The sequence below is a fragment of the Syngnathus scovelli genome, chromosome 6 (assembly GCF_024217435.2).
Source record: "Syngnathus scovelli strain Florida chromosome 6, RoL_Ssco_1.2, whole genome shotgun sequence".
In the NCBI taxonomy this organism is placed as follows: Eukaryota; Metazoa; Chordata; class Actinopteri; order Syngnathiformes; family Syngnathidae; genus Syngnathus; species Syngnathus scovelli.
The window spans coordinates 10,152,334-10,178,431 of NC_090852.1; the positions used below are offsets into that span (position 1 = coordinate 10,152,334).

Below are 26,098 nucleotides of genomic sequence, written 5' to 3' on the forward strand. Positions count from 1 at the left end.
TTCAATGCTGTTAAATTACATGGTATAATTAGGTTCAAAGTTCATCAGACGCAGCATACGCAGAGCCGTGCCTAGTAATTTCCAATGGGTGCACAGTTCTATAAAACGCATTAAGAGAAATCATCAGTTTTGCTATGGAAAAATATTCAATTTCACTGAAATAAATGAGAATTTTCAGGCCATTATTACAAGTGTATATTTTCTCATCTACACATGGCAGCAACTAGTTGTGAGTACATTTCGACAAATCAGTCAACACACATCAATTTCAGGAAAATTATTTATTTCTAAGAAATGTACAGTATAGAAAATACACCAGTCCATTTCCCAAACAATCTGACATTCAAGTAAAAAAAAAAAAAAAAATCTGTAAACACCCTTTAAAATTAGGTAATTCCTTACAGATTGACACTTAAAAAGACATGGCCAGCACATTTATATTTAACAAGAAAAAAAAGCAAATAAATATATTTCACATCTAAATGGTTTTGACTAATGAATGACAATGGACTTACACATGCTTAACTGATAACTGGCATCAATTCTGCACAACAGACACACACAAGCATACATTCAGACATATACACACACACCTGTAGATCTTTAGATACCACCACGCACAACTTCACATACTGTAGCCATGAAAAACAGTTTTTTAAAGATAAAACAGCACTGAAGACACTACCCCCAAGTACCCACCCCCTTAGATCCACTACAGTGAGACAATTCACAATTTTAATAGCGTACCACGTCATGCGTCTTGGAAGTTCCTAACTTTTTACTTTAAATCCTGCATCAACAACATACGATATAAAACGTAGGCAGCTATTGCTATAAATGTTTGATTCTTGCCAAACTATGTCAAACTTGTACTCCTGGCACTGAGCAAAAATGTGTAGTTGGGAAGCCAAACAAATGCATCAACATCATGCAGAGTACATAATGTTGGTGTCAAGGTGTCATTTAGCATGATTCAATTAGAATTTATTTTGCCAGGGTTATACAGTGTTTTGTAAGTCAAGGAGCAACACCACAACTTTTACTAAAGATGCTAATGCTGCTAACATAAGCTCAACTGGTAAAAGTGATGGACTCACAGGACCCTGCTGAATCCAGATTCGCTCATTGAGGTAGATTGACTTACTTCCAAACAGACTGCGCAATAAAACAAAAACAGTGGTAACTTGGAGGTAAAACTTATCAAGATCTAATAATCCCCAAACCAATAAATCCACAATGACATCAAATTAAGCCCAGTGTGGAATAAGCAGTTCAAGTTCACGCAAAGTGACTTAATCAAAACGACCTCCTTTAAAAGAGGAGCTTACCAAAAATGTAAACTTGTTTAAGATGCAACTCTTGAAAATCAGTAGCGAGAAATACCCGTACAAAGTGTGATCCCTGAGAAGAGGAAGTGAATTCCAGAAGCAAATGCAGAACCAGACTGTGCAGTTCACATCAACACCAAATATCACACTACATGTTTCGTGTTTACGCTGCAACCTTCTAACAGCAGGCAGGACGTCACACATTAAATCATTCCCTTCATTACAGATAAAACGACTCAAAAAAGGGTTTGCTAATAGATTTGTACTTATACATATAAACAAATGAGGATTTACTAAAACAAACAAGACTATCCAAGGCCACTCAGTTTCAGGAGATTTAGTCGAAGAAAGCCACAGTGCATAAATGGAGTCAGGTACAAGCCGACACAAGCAGCGTTGTCTTTGTTTGCCCAAGACGGTCTCACCAGTGAAGGAGCTATTAATAGTAATAGTGTATTTTCTTGAGGGTTAGTTCACAAAACTCTGTGTCTGGGTGGAAATGGTTAAGTGAGTACAAATAATTAGGTTATTTATCCAGAATCTTTGACTCTCATTCACAGCGAGTGTGCTTAACGATGAAACATTCACTCGTACATTCAAAAAAAGAAACCAAGACAACTGGACCTGTAATTTGTCTTGGTCAGAGAGGCCTCTCACGGTACCCTCTTCTGCCTTTACAGTACCTGAGTTTTTTTTTAACAATTTGAGTCAGTAGATAATGGCACAATATAAAAAGGCTTGGCCCCTCTCCCTGTATATATTTTGATTGTTCACAGTGGACAGGGCAGACCAATGGTAAAAAGCAATAAAGTGGAAGATGTTGTGAGACGACCACAACTGTTGTGTTTCCCAACAATGGTAGTTTTAAAGATCCGTAATCTATACACTTTTGTTCTCAAGGGCTCAGTAAAATTTAGTATTATGATTCAGTCCAACCAAAATTGAAAGCCAGGATAACAAGTGTGAGCAAGTTGCTGTAGACTGCAAGCTGGAAATCATGCCCTCTGCAGTCTGTCAGGTGGGCCAGTATGTCTTTCTTTTGGTTCAGTTCATTACACCTGAAAGAGGGAGCGAGGGGGCGATGAGGGTGAGGGAACAAATAAGGTTTATCAAGTTAAACATGTAGTTGTGTATGTTTCAAGTAAATGTTGCAGCACTACTATAATGTGCCTTTTGGTGTCCTCATCTGAATCACTGTCATCATAAAAATGTAGGAGACTAACTCAGTGGTCGATGATAAAAAATCTTTTTCCTTTTGAACTCCACTTAATTGAATGAAAATACACTTCATTAAAAGCTCAATCTCACCTTACGATATTTATTCATATAGATGACAATATTATACAGTATTATGAAAAGGAAGATCTACTTGGACAACCATTTGTATTACAGAGGATACAATGCATGTCACACTTACTTGCTTGGTGCTTGATCCACCCGGTGCAGTCATCACGTGTTGCCTGTGATGCATGAAAACAAGTTATCAGGTTTATGGTGTTCATTTTGATATTCTTACTGAATCAAATTTAAAACTTGTGAGTGAGGTAACGGCCTCACACGAAATGCACGAAAATATGGCATGACAAGGTTTTTTTGGGGACGAAGACAAAGGTTATCGCAGATAAAACTAGAATTGCCTTTCGAGATTTGCTTTTTTGCTATGAGAAAAGGAAAATCTTTTTACCCTGGGTGTAGGAAATTTTCAGATGCCAAGCCTCTCTGCTGAATCATCACACTTTGAAAGTGGCCACCAGAGTGAGGGTACATGGCCATGCGCATCTGACCAGGGGAGAGAGGCAACTGCTGGGGCCGCTGAAGAGCCTCCATCAGGTGTGGGTGAGGTCTCTGCACACTAAATCGTCCTGCATCTTGGTATGGTGGTCTAGGGTAAAGGGCTCCATTCCCAACTCCACAGTGGGACGGTGGAGCACCGCTTGGATGCATTGGCGGGTGCACAGTGCGGGTGTCATACATAAAGCCAGGAGGAATGTGTGCAGTGGAGGCGAGCGACTGGTTGCTGTGACGGCGAGTGGCGGCGTTGTGACTATCAAGGTCCAGGATTTCTTTTGGACTTTCAGGCTGCTCCAAGTTCCCCTTAGTGCGACTGCGTTTTGCTGGGCTATCACTTCCACTGTTTCTGCTTTCCCATTTCCTCTCCTCCAAGCCTCCAGAGACTGACCCGCCTTCGGGGGACAACAAACTCACTATAGTGGAGCCCTCAGAAGCTTTTGGTGACACACACCCCTCATTGGCCTGATTGTTTCCTTTTGCACTGGATGCGGGCAGGTAGGTTGTAGGCAGCATGGGCTGATGAGATGGCTGCCAACCCTCTGAAGGATAAGCACCTCTACTGTTAACAAAATTATGGGCCTGCGGTCGGGTGTAATACTGTTCCTGCTGGAATGGCGGTGGCGGGTACATGTTGGTGTGGGCATGGAGATGCTGAGGGCCAGGCATGTGAATTGAATACACAGTTCTTTGTTGCTGGTGGTACCTGGAATGGTCTTGGGTACTCTGGAGGGGGTTGAGGTTCTGCGTGTAATAAGGGTGATGTGAAGAATGCCTGGTCATGCTTGTCTGGCTATACTGTGGATGTGGAGGGTTCTCTATGGTGTATGGACCCATGTCTCCATTTTCTTGGGAATGAGGAGGCATGGCAGCATTGTGAGGAGGTGCTCGCACTCTTTCTGCCTGCACACCTGGAACCGTTTGGGTTCCGTGCTGGTTTGGACTAAACGGTTGCTGTTGTTTATAAGCAGTATTAGAAAAGTCAAATTTCATTGCATGTGGACCTTCGGTGTCTCGCCAACTTGCAGGTTCGCGCGGTGTTTGATCTCCATGGTCTGCTGGGCTTGGCTGGGAGGGTAAATGTGGAGGAGGGTGGCTAGGTGGCAGAGAGGTGAGAGGGGTTGGATGAGGGGGTCCAGGTTGAGTTCTCTGTAAGACACCATGTGAAATGCTATGTATAGAGCTGCTCTGAGTGCTTTGCGTGATATGTGGAGCTTGCAGTTGTGTCATATTCAGGGTCATCTGTGGAGGCGAGTTCTGACAGTGGTTGGGAGGTGCTGTCCTATTTAGAATTTCTTGGGTTGGATGTTGCTGGTGTTGTTTTCGAACATTCTGCTCATGCCGTTGTGGCGAGTTGCAGTCGGATGTGGCATTCAAAGATGGTGATGCACGCTGCTGAACAAGTGCAGGGCTCTGGAGAGGACTGCTCTGTGCATGCTGAGCAGTGGTAAGTGGATATGGATTCTTAGAATTCTTATTACTAACATGGAAGTGCAAGGGCACAGAAGTGGGACCATTATTTTGAAGTTGGCCACCTACTTCCTCCATAAGGCACTCTGCTCCACTCTCTGACTTTAGTTTTTCTCCAGACACATTTTCCTGAGGTTGTTGAGGGCTGTGCAATCCCTCTGCTGGCCCACTGTGGTGTTGAGTAGGGTTTGGAATGGATGGGTGCTCTTGGTTAACTGAAACAGTGTTCTCTGATGAAGGAGGTTCATTGGAAATGTCTTTGATACTCGCTTTGTTTTCGGGTGGTCCTGTCAACAAAAACGGAATGGACATAAACACAAGCGGAAGTAGATGATCACCATAAAGTATGTATCCCATCGGTCATATTTTATACATTTTATGTACAGAGCAATCAAAGTTAGAGATCATATGTCTAAAAAATACATTTAACAATTTACATTTGTATTGAACTTTAATATTGCTTTCTTCTTACATTGTGAACCTCACCCTTGATTCATCGATGCAGTCAGATACCGTGCAACCCTGTTATTGTTCTTGGTAGCAACGTGTACTGCAAGTTCTCTCACATGCAATATTAAAAAGTAAGAAAGAAGCACAGCTATGTGCACAGTAGCACTCAGCAATTGCCAAACCTCAATTTAGTTTTTCTAATATAACCCACGTTCAAGCTATGTACTGGCACAGTACTGCCTTAGTTCCAGTTCATGTATACTGTGTAAAAGACTTTTGTATTAAAATATATATTGGATTAACAATGCAATAAAATTACACAATTACATTAGTAATACGTAGTTCTTGAGTTGACTATCTGATTGAATAAACATAAGTGGTGACGTGCCAGTTATTTTGTACTCAAAGCAAAGCGCAAGGCATTCAATTGAGCTTTTGAATACTCAATTTAGCTCTTACTGTGAGAATTAATTTGAATTGAATGGACAAATGCTGATGACCTAAAGCTGTTCCGAGTCGTTACTGTAAAATACCAGATTAGATTGTTTTCAGGTTATAAGAAGCAGCATAAACAAACCAAAAAAAAAAGAACTTGGGTCAGATCTACCTTTGGGCTGAATGTCTGTCTGTGGGGAAGACTGGCTGTCTGGCCCTTTGTCTCCAGCAGGACGCAGCAGCTGAACCTCAGGGGCTGGGGGAGGCTGCTGAGAGGGACAAGTTGGGACGCTGCCAACCCCTGAGGGGGGCTTGGTCTGTTGAAAGTGGCCCATGTCGCGATGGGGGGAACCGACGGGAGGTCTGGAAGAGGCAGACAGCTGCTGTAGAGCTAGCATTTCTGGACTTTCCAACATCGAGGCTAACCGCATCTTGGTGGAGGGGTCCGAGTGGGTTAAGGGAGGGCGTTGCTGCACAGGGCCTGGGGGGCTGCCCACTGCTGCAGACTTTTGATATTGTGAATTCAGAGGAGGATGGGGATATCCGGCAGCTTCCGGCCATGGTTTATGTCCCACTGGAGGTGGCACTCCTCCATAAGTCAGGTTGTGCTGGTTGACCAAACTAGGGTCTTCTTGCATGTGCATTCCACTAGGTCTCTCTGGACAGTGGTGATTCAAACTAGTCCACATGTTAGAGCGTACCATACCAGGAGAGCTCATGCCTGTGTAATTGTGCTGTTGAGGTCCTGACAACTGGTTCCCCATTGGGTGCATCGTGTGGCTCTCTGGACGATAATGGGCTGGGTATATGCTGGCTTCAGGAGGAGGTCTCAGTTGAAGGGCCATTGGACGGGGGCCCAGAGATGGGCCATGTGTTGGACCCATATAGGGGTGCTGCTGCTGGTTACCATCAGGGCCTATTGGATACCTATGGCCCATAGGATGCTGAAAGTAAAACCAAAGTTACTTTAATTCATTTCCACTTCTTCCTATTTTTTTGTCCAATCTGATTTTGATTTACCGTCAATATTCGAAAAAGCTTTAACGTAAAAGAACCAACATACTGTGATGACCTGACATTTTCCACATAAAATGATATACCATAAGTGTACAAGAACTTTGTACCTGCATGTTCAAGTCGTGCTGCATACGATTCAAGCCAGGGCCTCCATGCCTTGGAATGTGACCTGGGTAGGCAAAACGGGGATCCATGCCCATTCTATGAGCATACATGTGCGGACCAAGAGGACGATGTAACTGGCCGGATGAAAAGAACATTTAAGTGGCAGTTTTTGGAAAGAAATAAAATCAAACATTGATACGGATCAAAATATACCCGTTGTTCTGGATGGTACATGCCCTTGATGTTGCCATGTCGGTGTTGCTGGCTTGGAGGAAAGCCCCAATGAGAATGTGTAAGTGGTCGAACTTGCTTGAGAACCTGGTCCTCCAACACCATTTGGCCTTTGCCTCCCTGCACACTTCGTTTACGCTGAACATCCTGAGTCGCCTTGATTAGACTTTCAGGTCCCAAATGTTTACTGCTACGATTTCGCTTTTTCTCCTTGCGCTCCTTGTCTTCTTTGCTGATGTAGAATTCTTCATCAGTATCACCCTCCTCTGATGGCAAGTGTTTTAATTGGGCCCGGTTAAAACAGCGTTCGAGAGACTGTGCCATCACAGTGTATTCTGTGGAGGGCAGAAATTTTATTTAGACACAAAAAAAGCATGTAGAAAACACAAATACACAACAGCTCACAGATTCTCCTGCATACACTGTTTTCAGGCCAATGCTGATCATTCCAATAGGTCAGAGGGCATATGTTGACCCCTGCTCCTTCTATAAACTCCCATCTACTGTGGTCCAGCACCACTCCCACTCACCCCCATCCCAAGGGAAAGTATTCCCCAAGGATGAATAGCTCTAGAAGGGGGTTTAGGAATGGAATGTCTCTCTGGCACTGCAGGGCTCAGCTCCTCCTGAGCATTGGAGCACTGCTCAATCATTCTTCATTAATCACTGTCAAGACTGCCCTGGACCTAGCCCATTTCAACATTGAGTATGTTTCTTTCTTTTGGGCTGTCATAGCCAACTCTGGTTTACTGCTTGGTATGGTGTGGGTAAATGAATAAAAAAAAAAAATCATATTTACCACTATCTTCTCCGTTGTACTCAATACAGTTTTTAAATATGAGCTTCACATCAGAAATAAACTCCTCCTTTGCAACATATTCTCCATCATTGAGTTTCCTCTCAATAGTGGAAAGGTCCATGGGAGTCTGCGATAAAAAAAAAAAAAAAAAGTTTTTTTTTTTTTTTGAAGAACTGACACATTCTACATTCAAATGATCACAATAGGGATTTTGTACCTGTATTATGTCATGGTAATTGGGGGCATAGGAGTCATCCACAGGTTCTAAGAAAGGCCAAGCATCTTTATGAGCCTTCAAGGCCTCCAGCACTAGGGAGAGTAGAGGTCAGAGATGACAATCGTTCAGACACTAAGCAAATTCCCTGGACGCATACCTTTGTATAAACCTGTGTAGTCATCTTCCATGTCAAAGCTGAAAGACATCACATTGACACTCCATGTTAATATTCAAATTGTATGCAAATGAATAATTTGTAACATAAAATCCTCGTACAATTCCTTAGTAGTCCGTGTTCTGAGAACTGGTGAAGACGGCTCTAAATTCAGAAGTTCTGGTGGGAGGTCTTTTCCTACAGACAACAGGTAGGCCTTTTCCTCTCGCATCTTCCTTCTCCTGGCCCGCTCTAAGACCAAGAGAATGTCATAGGAGAGTGAGAGAAAGAGAGAGGCCGCGAGAGAGAAAGCCAGAGGAAGAGAGCAAGCAATGCAATCAGCATAGGGCCGAGAGAGAGAAAAAGAGGAAGAGTAACAAAGAGAGACGAACAACCAACTGTCACATCAGAGAAATAATGCCAGCTGAACAAAGGCAAAATATATTCAGCCTTTAGCATCTTGACGTCACATGATGAAAATTGAGGCTGCAGAAAGGGTAGATGCCTTGGCCATTGCCGTAAGAGGTGGCTCCGATTATATGGAGCCCAGATGGAAAAGGAACAGAATCAAATACGGAGCAGAAAGAGCACATGAATCGCCACTTTTTTTTTAACATGAAAGGCATCCCAATCCCAGCCCAGCCAAGCTCCCCGTCGTTTGGATTAAAGATGTTCGAGGGAGGATTCCACATGTGTGATCCACACAGAACAGCCCAAGTCTAGCAGTTCATATATAATACATTAATAAAGCTGCTCAACTCAAACACAATCAGAGGCAGAGTGATCATGTAGGATCATGAATTTTGCCTGTTCAAATCACAATGAGCCGATGGTACTGTACTATGCTTTGACGGCTTTTCAAGCTTCAAAGTTAAACAAGAAATTAGAGTGAAGGACATTTGGAAGCCTTCATGAAGGGTGCTCTTGATCTATTTGTTACAATTCCGCCATGGCGGCCTATACATTGATGATGATAGGTCTATGACGAAACACTATGAAATCATTGCTTAAAATTCACTTAAAATTTATGTTTGGCATCAATGTTCATTAAAATGACTCATTGTGGAGAGTCCACAAGTGAATGAACTTCGTTTTGCAAACTCTTATATCGACAATGGCTTTGGCTTCTCTCCTTCTGTGTTCTAACCATCGTACCTTCCACAGCTTTGATCTTCTCCATTTTCTCTCGCTGTCGTTGTTCCTGCTGAACCCTTTCTTCTTCTCGCCTCTGTTCGGCCAGCAAGACCTGCCTGTCCAGCTCTTCATCATTTCTCTTCTCAAACTCAACTGTGGCATCCACATTATCCTGAGTAGAAATTAACACGAACATCAGAGACTGACAGACAGCGGCTCTATTCACAAGTGGACAGCATGCATAGAAAAATGACAACAGTATGACAAAGGTATACTCCATTACTGCTGCAGTAGAGAAAAATCACACATGCCTCCTCTTGGCTCATGTGTTTTTCAGAGAAACGCTGTGATGCACGGAATGGAGTTGGATCCTCAAGTTTCTGTTTCTGCTCGCGCTCCTGAAACAAGAGTTAAACATTCAAGACTGCTTTTGGATTGTATTAGATGTTGAATTTATGATTAAAGTGACAAAGTATTGGAACAGCAAGGTCTACTTGTTTTTGTTGTATACTCAAGACATTTGGGCTTCAGATCGAAAGATGAATATGAGACTTACAGACAATATTACAACCTGCCAAAGGATGGCAAACTGAGACTAGCCAACCGAGATTATCCAGCATCCTTACATGAAATGTAACATACACTGTTCTCTTTTAAATAAATAAAATGAAAAAAAAAACATAAACCCAACATATACTGTTATTTAAAGAGCGATATTGCTCCATTCTATGATCAAATAGGTTATCGTTTACACAAACCGACTGATAAACCCCCAAAATCCTAATTTGGTACTATAGCCTCATGAAAATACCAGGAACTAAGATCAACAAACAAATTATTGAGCCTTCAAGATGAACAGAAAACCACACAAGAAAGATAACTGTGAGGCCCCAGGGGTTTGGGTGAAGGAGCCACGAGTATTGAGAGGTCACTGGCTTTGGTTTTTCCTCCCCCAGTTCCCCCTTCTCGCTTAAGATGCCAACATTCCCTCACATCTCCCTGGGGGTGACAGCCAAGCTGTATCAGACAAAAATGTATCTATATCTAACCGTGTCCTCCATACAAAGAGAGTGAGTAGACTCCTGTCTCCTAGATTTTATACTGAAAAATACACACAACTTGCAGAAAAGTAACAGCAAACGAGTAGTATTTTCTTAAGGCTTAAATTTTGTTCCATTTATTTCTGTAATAATTTTGTGACACCCATCAAAACCAGTGACATCTAAGTGAGTCTGTACATAGTAACTAAGCCAAAGTCAAGTTCTTAACATGTCTCTCAAAAGTCTGTCTAAATTGAGAGACACTGTGCATCTCTTGTCAATTTCCTTCAAAGAACTAAGACAAACCTGTCAACTCACAAGCCAGTCAAAGTAGGGCCTTCTTATGAAGTACACATTTAGAGACATCTAAAAACTGCACATATGCAGGTGGGGGTGTGAAAACATGAGAGGAAGACAATGAAGGATGTGTGGGGGTGTACATGACCAAAAAAAAAAGGAAGCAAGCACAAAAACAAAAGCGGCTGTTCCAGAACTGATCAAGTCTGCTCTGTTGTATTGTTGCCTCTTAAGTAAAGCAATGGGGAAATGCCACAATTCATAATAATCCTAATATAATTTTATACAATGTAATTACTATATGATATACCGTAATTTTAAAACACATATATATATGACATAACATAATAAACTATAGCAAACAGCGTTGACTGTTTTATCTATTGAAGAAGCACAAGCAAGATGACCTCCAGTGTAACCACTTAGGCTGAGAGGATCTCGCAGCACAACAAAGCTGTCATTCAAGAGGCTTCATCCTGCCTCAAGGTGAGCCTCTGCCTGCTGTCACTGTCCATAATATGACTGTTGACTGCAGCTCAAGACACATGGAGGGGTGGATTAAAAAATCTAAGACTCTGTATTTGACAAGTCTGCATGTGTAACAGACAAGTTATGCATGTGCTAACGTAGACCAAAAAAGTATATTCAATAAAGAGGAAGTGGTACTGCATCCATGGTGTGCATGATTTGTGAGCCTTAACAGCAAGCGTCTTTAATGCACCTGACTGAGCAACACTGTGGCTAAATTTAGTGATTAGTGACTAATTGATATGGGAAAGCCTTCTTCAAAATTCTAATACAATCTAAAACAGTACTGTACTGATTTGACATGGAAGAAAATAAGGGGGCATAAAGCCTTCATTATCTAATGAAATCAAGAAACAGTACTATACTGACTTGACATTAAAGAGAATACGAGAATAAGTTAACATCTCTTTACACAAATACAAAGAATTAAAAATAATTAGGGCAGTTGATAGGATCGCCTGCTGATTGAGCCAGAAAAATATGCAAGAGATTTGAAGAATTATATTCTCTTTGGTTAATATTAAATGATACTTGGAACTCAGTATGTGATTTCAGTTATCTTGACGCACTGAAGAGAATCCTGAGCATGTGTTCCATTTCGATGTTTTTGACCAGCCTATATAATGAGTCAAGAAAATTTTTAGTATGTGCCAAGTGCACAGCAAAGAAGACGTACCCGTACTCCTCTTTTGTCAGTTGCAAATGAAGGGCCTCTTGACAACTAGATTATTTTTCATCTCCTCGCTCAGTGTACAGAGGCTCACTTTCCGTGGCAGCAGTTGGTGGTATTTGCATATAGTATGATGGGAATGGACAGGTGCAAAATACAGGACTGGTGTATGTAGCTTTACATTGTGTATGTAAGCTCACTGTCATGCAGTATGTTGCATTCTGTTTGAATGAATAATTGGATGGCGTTTTATTTGCCTCAAGTAGACCTTGAAGCAGGCTTTTGAGTTCATTGATTGTGGTGCTTGTAAGGTTGTAATACAAGGCTTTACAAAATCAGGACCTTGGAGCCGATGACGATCAGCGAGTTAAAGAAAACGGCCGCCAAAAAATAACACTGTCTTTCACGCTATTATTTGTCTAGAAATTTAACCAATTCACATATAGTAACTATGAACATAACAGATAACATTGAATTGTCACATGAATGCTTAAGAGTACAGACCTTGTGAAACACTAATGGTAAGGAAACAAATGGTATTGATTCTTTGGTTTCTGACCTTGTGTTCAATCATGCTGCGTATCTCAGGCAGAAAATTCTGGCTGATGACACGGTAGAGATGGCGGTCTTGGGGAGACGGTTTATCCTTAATGCTTTCTGCCAAGTTAACCCACTGTTCTTCTGTTTCGCACACTAGGGACCAGGTACCTCTCTTACAACCTACTGGAAGCCAAAAGCACAAAGGCAGTTGGTAAAACAGGTTCCAAAAAAATAACAACAAATAGATCGCTGTTAATGTATTGCACATATATATTTCACCTTTCGCAGGAGCTATATCTTCCATTCCATTTTCTGTATCCTCTTCACTTTCTGCCTCACTAAAAAGACAAATATGACACAGCAAGTGAGAGGATTGTCACGCAACAGTGATTCATAAATCTGGGGGACCTTCATAAGGACTGGATGAGGCTGCTTTGTCACATACGGACATTTACATGACATGAGTTACAGCTTCCATGTGGCAAGCCATTCCTGAAACAAAAGCAACATCGGAAGTGCCTGGTCTAGGCTAAGTAGAAAAAGTACTGGTTGGTACACAGACCTCTTTTTAGATTAAAGTCAATCTTGCATTTTACTAGGGAATCAAGGTCCCAAAGTCTGAAAAATAACTGGAAAAACAGCTTTAAGGCCAGTGTTGAGCTGGAGAGCCATGTTATTTATTTCTATTGCTCCGTGGTCTTTTATCACCAAGAAACTTTAGAGCACTTCCTGCTGCCGACGATCTATTTGGAGATAATGATTTTCCGGGAGGATTTGGCCCTTGTCCACAAGCCAAAACTGCCAATACCTGGTTTGACAGCCATGGACTAAGATAACAGCATTTGATTGGTGAGCAAAGTCATCATTGAAATTGTAAAGAGAGGAAGATGGGAGAATAGAAACCAATTATCAAAGCAGCTTGGACCACATGCTTGGTACACCCAGCCTGTCTGAGCCACATCCAATATGGCTGTGGAATTCAGCGCTCGACGGTACCTCATCATAGATGCGCATTGCGTGAGGACCCACTTTGCTGGTCATATTTTTACAAGAGACTAGGCGATGTTTTTTGTGCTCAATACTCAAGTTGTCATTTAAGATGGCGCAAATAAACGTTTTACCTATCAATGATTGCTTGCTGTTCAACCTGCTCATCAAAAAACAAGATGTATACATATATTTTAAAGTAGTATTTATATGCTAACATTTCATTTTCATTATTACATTTTTATCCCTTTCACGGTGATTCAGTTGGATGGTAGGGCAACGCCTTATTAACGAGAATCCCCATTGTTGCAAACAAGAATATTGTTGAAATTGAGCATTATAAGCCTTGAACAGGCACAATCGCAGGTGGTAATGTTGTTGTGGCTGCTCAGTGTCATTTGAAGACTTAATTGGATATCTGTTTCTTTAAATTATACATTATACATTAATATTGATTTTGAGAAGTACCTCAAAAAGTCACCAAAGAAAATCAGATATTATTCTGAGTAGGTCATGTAATTTGCCTGCAATTTCTATTTAATTCATTTTTTTTATGTTCTACAACTGCACAGACTCTTGACAAAACTTGTGCAATTGATGGCCACATGGCAATAGACAGCTGTGGAACCAACCATCAACAGCAGTTTCCTTTAGACAAAGGCATCTGTGCAATATATGCAACCAGATGTACAAGTTCTGCCTGTTATATTGAAATAAACCATTTTAAAAAATCACCTTAGCTCAGAGTCTTCCATTCTTTTTTTCTTTGGTGGTCTTCCTCTTTTCTTTTTCTCTGTTAATGTTAACTCGGGATTTTCACTGTAAGGAAGACCACATCAATTGAATTGAATCCTTTAAAAGCCTAGGTCCCAATATGATCAATTAGCACGAATTTAAAATTACTACAACGGGGATGAACTAATGACCTGTTAAAAGGAAAAGGGGACTACGGCGAGGCATTTACCTGGTTTTCTCCACTTTTCTCACGAATATCTCTTCTTTGTACATACGGGTGCCATAAAAATACCAGTAGAGGGCTCCATTTCCATCTTGCCCAAGAGGTTCTACCCGCAGACTGTCTGCATCCAGACCCTGATGGGAGCCAAGGAAACCATTAATTCACTCAATTTTGGACATACTTTGGTCCTTGCAGTCCTTTACAGAAGGGGATGATAATAATAATGAAATGCATGTAGGAGACAATACTGAGAACATTTTCCACGAGCCTGCCATTGCAAAAATATTGGATATAATTTACAATCAATCTTAAGTATAGTTTTTGTGGGGGCGAAAATGACATGTAGAACTCTGAAAACATGACAAACATGTTGTGGTTTTACCTTCAGCAGGTCAAAGACATCAGCAGCATCCAGCCGATAATCGCAGAGACGGTGCAGCAGTTCAACCTGAGTGCGAGGGGGCAAGTTTTCAAAGGACTCCTCCCGAAGTGGGTTGGGCTTCCCCTCTTCAAGCTCCCATCTGTAGCTGATGATGTCATCCAGATATCTGCTGAATGCCTGGGGACTGAAGTGCTTAAGGATGAGTATGGGATTTATTCTTTTTTTCACAGCAAGTGCTAACTCTACTGATGTGGAATATCGGCTCCGTGACCAATAAGGCCTTTCATATTTCTAAATAGACCAATCCAATAATGCCTTGCTTTGAACAAAACACAGTCACAAGCAAAGCCACTCTAAGAATTTTGTTTTTGCCAAAGCCTTCCAGCATCAAGATGGATACAACATGTGACTAACCGGTTCATCAAGCCAATCTTTTTTTTTTAAACCAGTTCATTAATGAAATCCTGCTTGTCATGTGAACTGATACTTAGTTAACTAAAAGGTGTGTTTATGTATATTCAAAAATAATAATTGTTGATATCTGGCTTTTCAAACACTGGGATTTGGAATATTTTCAAGAAAAATATGCCTTCAATTAGTATCAAAAGATTTTTGAAAATGAACGTCACAATGTGAGACCTTAGTACAGTGATAAAATTGCAGCACGGTGCATCATTCAAGTTGCCCATGCCCGATTTGCACCATTGCCCTGCCTAATTTAATAAAACTGGTAAATTGATTGAAATGTCTTTTTTTGTCAAAGTTGGATTGGCAAATGTTACGGTTCAAGCATACCCGATTAATCGCTACCTTTTAGTTCCAACTCAGAAGAAAAGAACAGGGCCTTGGGGCGGGGGTGAGCATCTTTGCAACATAGAGAAAGAGGACCAGAGAAAAAAGGCTTATCTTGAAAGAGCAGTGTGCACTTTTCAAACAGCTGTAGGCTCCCCTTCTCACTAACCCCATCTAGCTCTTCCTTTCTGTCCCTTGTTCTCGCCAAAAACCTCCCTCCCACCTTCCCCCGCTCCGGCAGAGCGTTTAACACGTGGAGATGAAAAGGGCAGCTCTGTGAAAGGCCAGCAGTGAGCAGGCAGCCCCAGGATGCCAGCGCCTGTCCTGTCCAATAAAACAGGTTGTCCTACAGTTGCTGCTTGCCTGGGTGGAGAAACTGGCTCATGCTTGCCTCTCTGTTTATCTGTCTGTTGGTACCATTATATTTCTTCCCAATCTTGAGCAGACAATATTTGTAAGAGAAACACCATCTGGGAATTAATACTTGACTGTGTTGGAGTGATACTCTCCGATAATTACCTTGTTCCATACTTGAGAATTTATCAATGCTATGTTTATAAATCCAATAAGATTATAATGTAATTTTGAATCAGACGTTGCGTCAAAATATGGGGCGACTCCGTTAGTGAGACATTGGACTGGTGAATCTTTTTTTTTTTTTTTTTCTTTTTCAAGGTAGAAACATTTGTTACATGAAACAACAACCCTAAAAAATAATGTAACAATGAATAACCTAAAATGGGTAGAAATAACTAAAATATTGGATTTGTTTTTGGCTTCCTCGAAACATTTATAACCTTATTTTACTGGTTCTTTGATCACAAACAAATTATTTAGGTTTCATTACCCGACATGTTTCGGCTATCACTTTCGCCTTCGTCAGAGTGTCACCGGTGTGGTTGTGACGCGTCTTTATTGGCTGATGGATGAAGGCGTGGCTCACCTGTCAGATTTGACAGGTGAGTCATGCCCTCTGCTGTCCGTTCACCCCTCCAAAATGCTGCTCCAGGTGGTAGAGGGCATGAAAGCTCCCTCGTCCCTGTTGATGGTCCTCAGGCCCCGTTTGAGGATCTCGATGGCCTCCCCGATTCAAAGCTGATGTATGTTTTCTTCGGTGCGGCTGACTCTGGCCTTTTCCCAATCCATGATGTGATTTTCTCTTTTGCAGTGGTCGGTAATGGCTGACTTGTAGTGTTCCTGTTCTGCTTGTTGTTTTGTTGCTCGTTTGTCTTGTTGCTGTCTCTTTCTCACACTCCTTCCTGCGTTCTGTTTTTCTTGTGATGAAGTTTCTCCCTGTCTCCCCGATGTATGATTTATTGCATGATTTGCATGGGATTTCATATATGGAGTTGCATTTATTTTCCGGGTGAATCCTGTCCTTTGGGTGAACCAGTATCTGACGGAGTGTTGTGTGTGGTTTGATGGGTGTGTTTACGTTGTATTTTTTCATGGCTCTTTTGATGCGTTCCGTAATCCCTCTCACGTACGGCAACGTCACCATTCCGCTGTGTTCTTGTTTTTTTTTTTTCTCTCCCCCCGTGTTGTGTTGTTTTTTTACCTGCCCTGCACCTTTGTGAGCACCGTTGGGAGCTTTCATGCTCTCTACCACCTGGAGCAGCATTTTGGAGGGGTGAACGGACAGCAGTTCATCCATCAGCTAATAAAGACGCGTCACAACCACACCCGTGACACTCTAATGAAGGCGGAAGTGATAGCCGAAACATGTCAGGTAATGAAACCTAAATAATTGGTTTGTGATAAAAGAACCAGTAAAATAATTGACAATTGAAAACAAGATGAACATAGTACAACTAAAATTTATAACCACACATGGCGTTACACCAATACGTAATACCTCGTGCATTAACAGAAATATGAAGTGACTACGTCTAAGATCATTTTACCGATAAATATAATTTCGATTAAATCTTAACATACGTAATGTCAGTGCGCTGGTAACATCCCTGCAGTAGACAAGCAATAAGATCCCCGAGGAAGTTCAAGTCCTGTTCTGAGAGCGCTTCCTCCAATTCCTAGGACACAGAAAAAAAAAAAAATTAGCAATTTATTGTAAAACATTACAGTATAAACTACAAAAAACAGCTCTGTTGCTAACAGTTAAAATTTGTGATTTAAAAAGAAACTCAACAGTAAAGCAACATCACACGAGAGGGATTTCTGATCATTGATTTCCCAAGTAAAAGCAGATGATTGCAAATTCCTATTTTGATTAAACATAAATGATAAGTCAGTTTGCTTTCATGAAAGACTAGAAAAATCTGACAATTATCAACTTTGAGAGCCTGAAATCACAAGATTTGGACAATCTTTTAGTTAAGTCTCTAAACGGTTACCCAATTATAAAAATATGAGGCAATATATTTGAATTAATTGATTTGTCGATTAATCAATTCTGACACATCTAATGGGAGTGATTTCCTGTAAGACAGCAGAAGTAGCGATGTGGAAGTAGTGGCTACCCTAACAGCAGACAGTTTCCATGTCACTGCTGTTGACAGCTCAACTGGGGTTCACATCACTAATAGTTGGTGTGCGAAGGCGGGAAGGGGGAAGGGATGCCTGCTTGTTGAGTATGGACTCCTCCATTACTATGCTTTGATTCTTTCTCCCCCAACACGTCCCATTCACTGGTTCCTGCAAGATTACTCACCTGACGAAACCTCCACCCCCGCATGGAAATGCATGACAAACATGCATGCGCAATCACAAAAACCACAGGAAAGTTTTTTAACATTTCTTGATCAAGCGTGACGAATCATCTCTATTGCATAGTTGTTGAGACACTGATGCAAGCCTGACAATGGTAAATTGCCAGATTAGTCATCTTTAAAACATCTGTCAAAGCCACTTCCACACCTCTGGCACAAGCACGGTGTTGGTGAGACCATCAATCTGTGGGACACCTTTTGCTCATTAAGTCAGAGAATGACGAGTTAATATTGGGGTCTGTAATAAGCCCCTTTTACACGGTCTGTCAAAGGTGTCTTGTCTTTTTCCTGAACAGCTCAAGCAGAATTGACAATTTCCTGGCTTTGTAGGTGGTACCAGAACCGTATCAAAGACAAGGTGGTGCTGAAGTCATAAAGGTAATGGCACGTTTTAAGTGTGTGATAAAGAAAACAAGTCCGTGCAATTAGACTGATCAGACGTCAATATTTTCAATCGATACTCAAAACAAAATGTTGCTGATAGATTGAATTGGATAATTAATGCACATAAAATATTTCCGCAGTGTACTCCTTGTACAAATGCTTTCTTTGACCTATTTTTCTATTTCCGGTATGCACGATTGCTGCTAAAACAATGCGAATTCCTCCAATGTGGGACTAATAAAGATTCTATTATTTTGAATACGTATTATGTTCGGAGACCCTCTCGCCATCTAAGTTGAGGTGCAAACATGGTCAGAATTTATGGCCCAATTGATTACCTGTCCATAGACATGCCTATGTACTGTAAACTAAGTATATTTCACGTCCATGTTAAGTTTTCCAGACCTCCCATCACATGACTTCCCTCTTATCTCTGTTTTACAACCAGTACCAAAGACAAGTGCCTTTACAACGTTGAAGGGAAGTCGCGCCCAGACTGGAGACAGGGAGAAGGAACCATGGGGAGCTAAGACAATGGGGCTGGCTGAGACAAGCCCTAGTGTATATGCCCCCCTTGCTTCCCCCCATCTGATGCATGTACTGCTGCCCTCACTTGTCACTCACAACTGGGGGAGGAGGCTGTAGCCTTTTACAAAGCCCCCCACGACTTCATTGCATACAAGAGAGGGTATTAAAAAGACATGCAAACTGTTTCTTGATCTTTCAGGAGTACTCTTTGTGAGAAACGGATCCCCTAGGCTTTATGAATAGCCTGATGTGGAAAGACGAGTGCGAGTGGTTAGTGACTCACAGGTCATCACACAGGCCGAGTTGGAGATGTGTCAGTAGGTACGGGGGGTGGGGGGGAAGGATGCAAGTGAGTGAATTGCCTTGAGAATAGAATACGCAAGTATTGCTGTGCAAGGGGGTTGTTCGTGTCACTGGCATTTGACAAAGAAAGTAAAGGGAATACGGTCGTTTGAGTGTTTAATGTAGACAACTTTGAGGTGTCTGCGATTCTTTTGTGCCCACCAAAGCGTATTCGTTGACGGGGGTAAGCAGCCGACGTGCTAAAACGTATTTGTTGGCGGGGGCTGGCCCTGAAAACTGGCAGTTCAGGAAATCTCACAAAATTCAAAATTCTCAATAGCCACCACATTGCTAGACCGCAAAGGATTAAGGCTAAACGATTCATTGTATTTGCACTATGATCGTGATTTAACAAAAGTGCGGTATTGTAATCGCATAGACTGCGGTTTAAATGGGCATTATCTTATTGGCGGGGGGGTTGCACAGAACTCTTTATGCTAATGCAGCCGTGCTAGATTTCAGCGATTGTTTTCAAAGCAATGAATTGTTTACTATTAATAAAGGTTGTCAAATGTCCCGCGGTGTTATGGTCATTTTGGTATCTAAGATACATTTGGGATGAAGAGGTGGGCCTCCAATTTGGTCAGGAGCAGTCTTGACTCTATGGTGCTAAAGTGAAATGTATCAGCTTCCTGTCAGTAAAAAAATTTGGATTTGCCAAGTGACTGAGAACACCCATCTAAGCATTTTCTGAAATGCTTAAAGCTTTATTGTCCCTCCGGGGCTAATCCATTTACCTTGTAGACAACAGAAACAAAGACACACTCACAGGCAGCTTGCACACTTATTTACCAAACCTAATAGGACCAAAATATACACAATCAGAGGACTCCATGGAAAAACAACAACAAAAACTCCCCAGAAGCAGCAGCTTGCACCCAGTCAAAGTGGGAAGCCTTCACCTTTCAAGGGGAAGGGAAAGAAATAACCACCATCTGGGGTTTAGTCATGGTAATGCCATGCAGGGGCTGGGGCTTAGTGATTGGAAAACATGTTAGGGATAGAGAATAGTATAGGGTCGAGGTTCTGTTAGTGGCTATGAGCCCAACAAGTGGATGCAAATAGTGGTAGTGAGGTGCACTGAGGCAAGCAATGTCAAAACATCAAACTGCTGGATGGATGGCGGAAGGCATCCTACATTGTCTAACAATTTGTTACAGTAGCAAGAACTTCAATGAAGAGCAATCATTTACCATTATGAGCGAAGTAGCAAAGGTTCATAGGTGGGCAGACTATGAAGATGTCTTTTCATCAGATTCTAAGAACGCAATGAGATTAAATATCAAATACAGTGAAACCTCCAGTTACGAATAATACAGGTTCCTCAAAATTTCCTGGAAAAGGGACCTCTATTTCTGTCTTGTTTTCGTTATACAGTCTTGACACAGACGAGATAATGGATATGTGGTGCTTCTCGCAATGTGTAACCATAATTTGCAACATGCATAACGCAACTCCACAGCATAAGGCGCAAAGATGTTGCATATGTAGGCTGACGTTCCACTTCAGCATCCAATCACATATCCAGCGCCTCGTTCACACTGACTACGGAAGAGATGCCTTGTAATGCGTGTAAGCAAATCTGCACCCACAACACAAGATCACAGAGTTTCACACTGAAGAGTTGACAACAGTGTATAAAGAGAGCTACTTGTAGACAATAGCCACCCCTTTTGTTTACATTGATATGCTGTATGGACATCATTTGGGGAACTTTGGCTCTTTGACCCAGCGTATGTATGTTCTGTGTTCAGAGTTATTTTGTGTTTGGTTTATTTCAAACTCCTTTCTTTTGTCTTTTAAATGTCCGACAAGTTTGCAGAACTTGTTGATTTTTAAATATAACCGATCTACCTTGGATGCTGACCCTTGACTTCCTGTCTGGATAGTGTAATTACTTCAGCTTCATGAAAATACGCATGCGGCATCCAGAGAAAATAGAAACCTCGTGGAACCCACGGCACATACAATCCGCATCGCACCACACCTGGTGTGAATTGACACACAGACGCCAATGCTCTTTTTCTTGTGACGTCCCTACGGTGGCCACAATGCATCATTTTCGCAGTCTGTGTAACAGTGGCTGCAGTTGTGAATGACTCAGTGAAAGAAGTTTGAAAGAATATACATATTTACAGTTAAAATGTAGCATCTCTAAGAAAAGAAAACAATTATGTTGGAGTCAAAATAGACATCCACGCATATCACGAGGCGGAAGCACTACCGACATCATTTCCCCAATGACAACATCTACAAACTCGGAGGTGAAAGAACTGGTCCCCAGCCATTGTGACCATGTTGAAGTGTCCTTGAACAAGACATTGAAGCCCCAGTTACTCCTGATGGTGTTAATGAGGAAGCAGTGTGACACGCCTTGAGTACCAAAAGGAAAGAAAAAAAAAAAAGAAGTCACTATACAAGTGACCTGAATGAAATAATAATAATAATAATAATAATAATAGAATTGCAGTCGGAGCGGTCACCACCCATCCTTCAAACAAAAGAAAGACTATAAGAACTAATAACTTCCTGTTCCGTTTATTTTGTGTAATTGGTTTTTAATTGCGGAAATTAATCTTGACTTCAGCTGGATCTACAAGGTGTGATTTCAAACATAGCTTGTAGCAAATGTGAGCGACATCATGCACACTGTGAAGGCAACATCTGTATGATGCAAAGTACGTTTGATATCACAACGTTACAAACATCTGTACTTCATACATGGGAAATTGGAGGGGAAGATGGCTGAAATAGAACTCCTCTATGCAAAGTGTCAATATAAAGGTTTTTTTTAATGTTGTATTATTTCTATTTTATATTCTATAAACAGTGTCTTGGCAGCTGTGGCTGTTATAAAAGTTGAGTTGATTGATGTAAACTATTTTACAACTAAAACCACGCAACTGGGCTTGTCCATATCAAGGTCGAGATAAATGACAGTCCTTGTAGAGCGTGTTGCTGTTGACAGCTGCCAAACCGGCTTCACCTGTTACAGGGACGTGGCATTGGATAGAACTCAATTTCCTTTTAAAGTGGAACCTCAATTTTATAGACAGAGAGTTAACAGATTTCAAATTTGACGGGTAAAGATAAATCTATTCATCAAATCACTTAAATTATTAGAAATAAATAATCTGCAAATAATACATGTCAAACTGTTGGCAGTTATTCATCTAGTCACCCTGTTAAATTGAAAAATAATCCTTAAATCAACATTACTGTAGTCCTCCATGAGAGCAGACTAAGGTTGTGTGAACACAGCGCAAGTGAATGGTTGTTGTTTTTTTGGGTCAGAGTTGCTAAAAGCTTGCAAACAGTTGTACTGTATTTCTTGTCACAAAGACATTTGTTTACAACCAGAAAAACTGTTCAGCACCATTAATACTGATGGTAAATGTCTGGCGAACATCTTTGCGATTCATCCCTGATGAAAAAAAATGTCAACATTAGGGTGTGCGCAAACACTAGCCAACCTTCACTACTCTGTTGAAAAATCGGGATCTGTTATTTTTTTGTGACAGTCCAGCTCAAACCAGGTTTCGACGCACGTGCCCCTGTGCTGCTTGCTGGTTTATCACTAAAGCTTGATAATTTGTCAAGCCACATATGCATGGAAAAGTGTATTTAGTTTTCTATGATTGCATTATTTAAATGTTGTCCTTTTAATTTGATCACTTTTAGACAGCTGATTGCTGGTAAAGTACTACAGAGGTCAAATTAATAATGTAAAATAAACTGGCACCATGCAGTGGCAGACTGAAGACAGACACCTGACATTTCACTGCTAAAATGGCAAACCAGATATACAACCATTGTTTAAGGGCGTCTCAGTCTCAGCTACCAGCTGATTATGTGAAAAGAAAGTATCACCTTTGAACACTTTTTCAATTTCGACAAAAAGATAAAGCTCTTTCAAGCGTATTGCGCAAACACTGTGCTTAGTGAGTCACTATGACGAACGACTGACGAAGTGTGAACCTGAGCATTCCTTCAAAGAGTTTAAAGCAACGACAAACGTTCCGTATAACAACTATTTAACCGATCTAAAACGCTACCTTTGAAGTTATTCTTGTAATTGCTTTTGGCGTTTTCGCTGATTTGAGTTGACAGAGCAATAAAGGCGTCATGGGGTGACCGTAAAATTTTAGTTGAAGCCAATCAATTTTCGATTGACTCATAACGCAGTGATCGATGATTATGTAGCCTTCAATGAATAAAAGGGCTTCTGTGTGTTGAGACCATGTGATATAGTTGCCAGGCTGCATACATTTCGGAATTAATTCACATTGTATTTTGGCTCTCAAACCGGTATTAGCAGGCACACGTTGAACCCAACTCTTTCACTCAATCCTAAACGGGGGGGAGCAAACAATGCCCGAGAAGCATCTGCGTCTCGCTCCCCAAGCCAGATGGCTCACGACCGCAAGACAATAAACTCCAAAACCCACGCCATGAACTTAACTTTATGTGACAAATAAAGGGAGGAAACGTCACTTGTTGTGTATAATCGTTATCACGCTTATGTGGAATTTAAAAAAAGTTTCACTTTGTATCGTAAAGCACATCATCACCCCGAAACTAAGATTTAAAGTGGGACTAAGTATGAACTATATCTGAGTGGACGGATCTTCTAGAATATCAATTAAAGTGGGAACATGAAAGCCTTGAATGACTATAGAGAGCACTACGTAACAACAACAATCTTATTAGTAGGTCTCAAATCTCAATTTGGCCTCTCGATTTACCTTTATTGACGATCGATTACAAGGTTCACACCTAAGTTTTAGCGTTGCTAATCGGTTAGCTAGGTTGTTGCGGAGTCGTAACGTTCACGAGTAGAAGTTCAAAGAACATTACTAAGGAGACTAGTAGTTGGTATAGCTGACACAAACAACGTTTAATTTCCACAATGAGGGCGAGTGGTGTCACTTCCGTGAAGGCAGAATATTGTTTACCTCGATTTCAAAGTCGGGAAGGTTGAACGCTGCCCTGAACAGTGAGCAGAAGTGGGCTATGGCGGGGACTTCCCACCAAGATTGGACTTCTTCCACAGAAACTGTACATCCCCGGGACATTTTCAGACTGGAGGAATGCTGTCACGTTGATTGCTCACATTAGAAAGGGGTTTGAAGTTCAAAAGTTCAATGAAACACTTCCGACAAAACTTGCTCGCGCAGTCCACTAAGTCCTTCCGTTGCTGCCATTCCGCCTCGCCGGGCTCATCAATCTGTTTCAATCAGTCCGAGCCAAGGCGAACAGATGGGCCGGGCCATACCATTATTCGTCAGAGAGGGGTGAACGTACGAGTGGCATTAAAGATACTACTACAAATATATAAAGCCATTGACTTTTGCTTCAAATATGATAATAACTTGATTGATTTGACTTAATTTTGATTTAATTCTGGCGCTCGAACTGACAAATCTGTATGAACAGAAAAAGGTAAATGGCCATTAATCCCTATCGATCTTGATTGTGCGACCTTAGTTTAAAGGGAATGTTTTGAACGGTAAAATACCGATTCAAGTGTCGATTTTGGATTTGTGTCAAGTAATTCTAAGTTTAATTAAAAATCATTGATTGGTACACGTTCCTTTCAATGCCTTCACACAGCGACGTTGTATTACAACAACAACAACAACAACAACAACAACAACAACAACAACAACAACAAAATCATTGTAATCCCACATATGCCTCTGGATTTAGTAAACATCCCCTTAAAGAAAAACACGTCCCGCGGGCCAAATTCGGCCCGTGTCTAAATTTAGACAGTCAGTGACCCAGACACTTGCACATTCAAATATCCACACAAAAAGGTGACGCTAAAATCAAAGACGCTGCCAGTGACACTGCTCACGGAAAGGCAAAATAAAATAAACCACGGACTATTGGTGAGAGCTCTGTCTACTTAACTACTAACTACTGCGCGTCCGTGCTGCCCACTCACAATGATCGCAAACAAACAAAACGACTATGGGTTATTCTTTTGTGATTATGAAGTATTTTGTTGTGTATGAAGTTAAAATCAAAAAGATAAAACGGAGAATGATTTAATTTGGATTAAAAATCTGACATGATACAATCAGCATGCAAAATATTAGTTTGTGTTAAAGTGCATGATTTAATGAGCTAAAAATGTTTAGAATACACGATTAGACTGGTAAAACGTATCTTTAATTTAATGCATGGAGTGCATAATGGTACAAAAATCATTATTATAGTTTTGTAAATTCTTGCGCTGAAGGTTTTTCACCTGATGAATTAAATTGAGTGAAACTATGTCTTCGAATCAAGCCCTTCTTTTCATTATTTTAATCTTTAACTATCCTGGTAATGCAATTGACAATATATTTTCATTTGCAATATGAACCTGTCTGCAGACAGCAAAGGATATAGTTACATATTTACAAGTTAATTTACAATGGTAATGGATCGAGGAATGTCAATCCGAATGGTCGGCCCCTATACATTTTTATCTAACCAAATCTGGCACCCTTTGCAAAATGTTTGGACACCCCTGCTTAAATGCTTTCGCCTTTATACAACATAGGGGCTCCCCCTATCGCACTGAGCATAAATCACATGCACTTGGGAAAACTGACAAGTGATTCCTACCCAGTGAGATAGTCAAGGGAACCGAGTCATCCATGCATCCCTTGTCCGAACGGCTTTATCCTGACTATTTAATTTATCAGACGATTATAATTTCTGATTTGTTTTCCCAAATAAAACACAGTGACAGAACAATTCGACACTCTGCTATTAGATGGCAGAGGACCTGTTGTCATTC

At 41.1% G+C, this 26,098-nt stretch overlaps 1 protein-coding gene and 1 long non-coding RNA gene across 6 annotated transcripts; one reads left to right on the forward strand and one right to left on the reverse strand.

Annotated features, from left to right (window-relative positions):
* Window positions 1-266: 266 nt before the first annotated feature.
* Window positions 267-24,544, reverse strand: cecr2 (CECR2 histone acetyl-lysine reader). 5 transcript variants are annotated; one of them, XM_049722508.1, is made up of 19 exons: window positions 24,261-24,544; window positions 17,261-17,355; window positions 14,531-14,714; window positions 14,155-14,282; window positions 13,926-14,009; window positions 12,483-12,541; window positions 12,223-12,383; window positions 9,440-9,526; window positions 9,150-9,300; window positions 8,117-8,246; window positions 7,998-8,035; window positions 7,841-7,932; window positions 7,624-7,750; window positions 6,807-7,159; window positions 6,596-6,727; window positions 5,644-6,415; window positions 3,013-4,873; window positions 2,746-2,788; window positions 267-2,386 (listed from the first exon to the last, which is right to left on the reverse strand). In XM_049722508.1, exons 1-19 carry the CDS (start codon window positions 24,378-24,380, stop codon window positions 2,381-2,383), a joined length of 4,623 nt encoding a protein of 1,540 aa, XP_049578465.1. In that variant the 5' UTR covers window positions 24,381-24,544; the 3' UTR covers window positions 267-2,380. The 5 variants fall into 5 exon arrangements, with proteins under 5 accessions (XP_049578465.1, XP_049578464.1, XP_049578467.1 ...); XM_049722507.1 differs by having other exon boundaries at window positions 12,223-12,386; XM_049722510.1 differs by lacking the exon at window positions 13,926-14,009.
* Window positions 16,347-19,266, forward strand: LOC125970339 (uncharacterized). The gene is made up of 3 exons (XR_007482067.1): window positions 16,347-17,051; window positions 18,382-18,429; window positions 18,884-19,266. It is a non-coding gene; the product is annotated as an uncharacterized lncRNA (long non-coding RNA).
* Window positions 24,545-26,098: the final 1,554 nt, after the last annotated feature.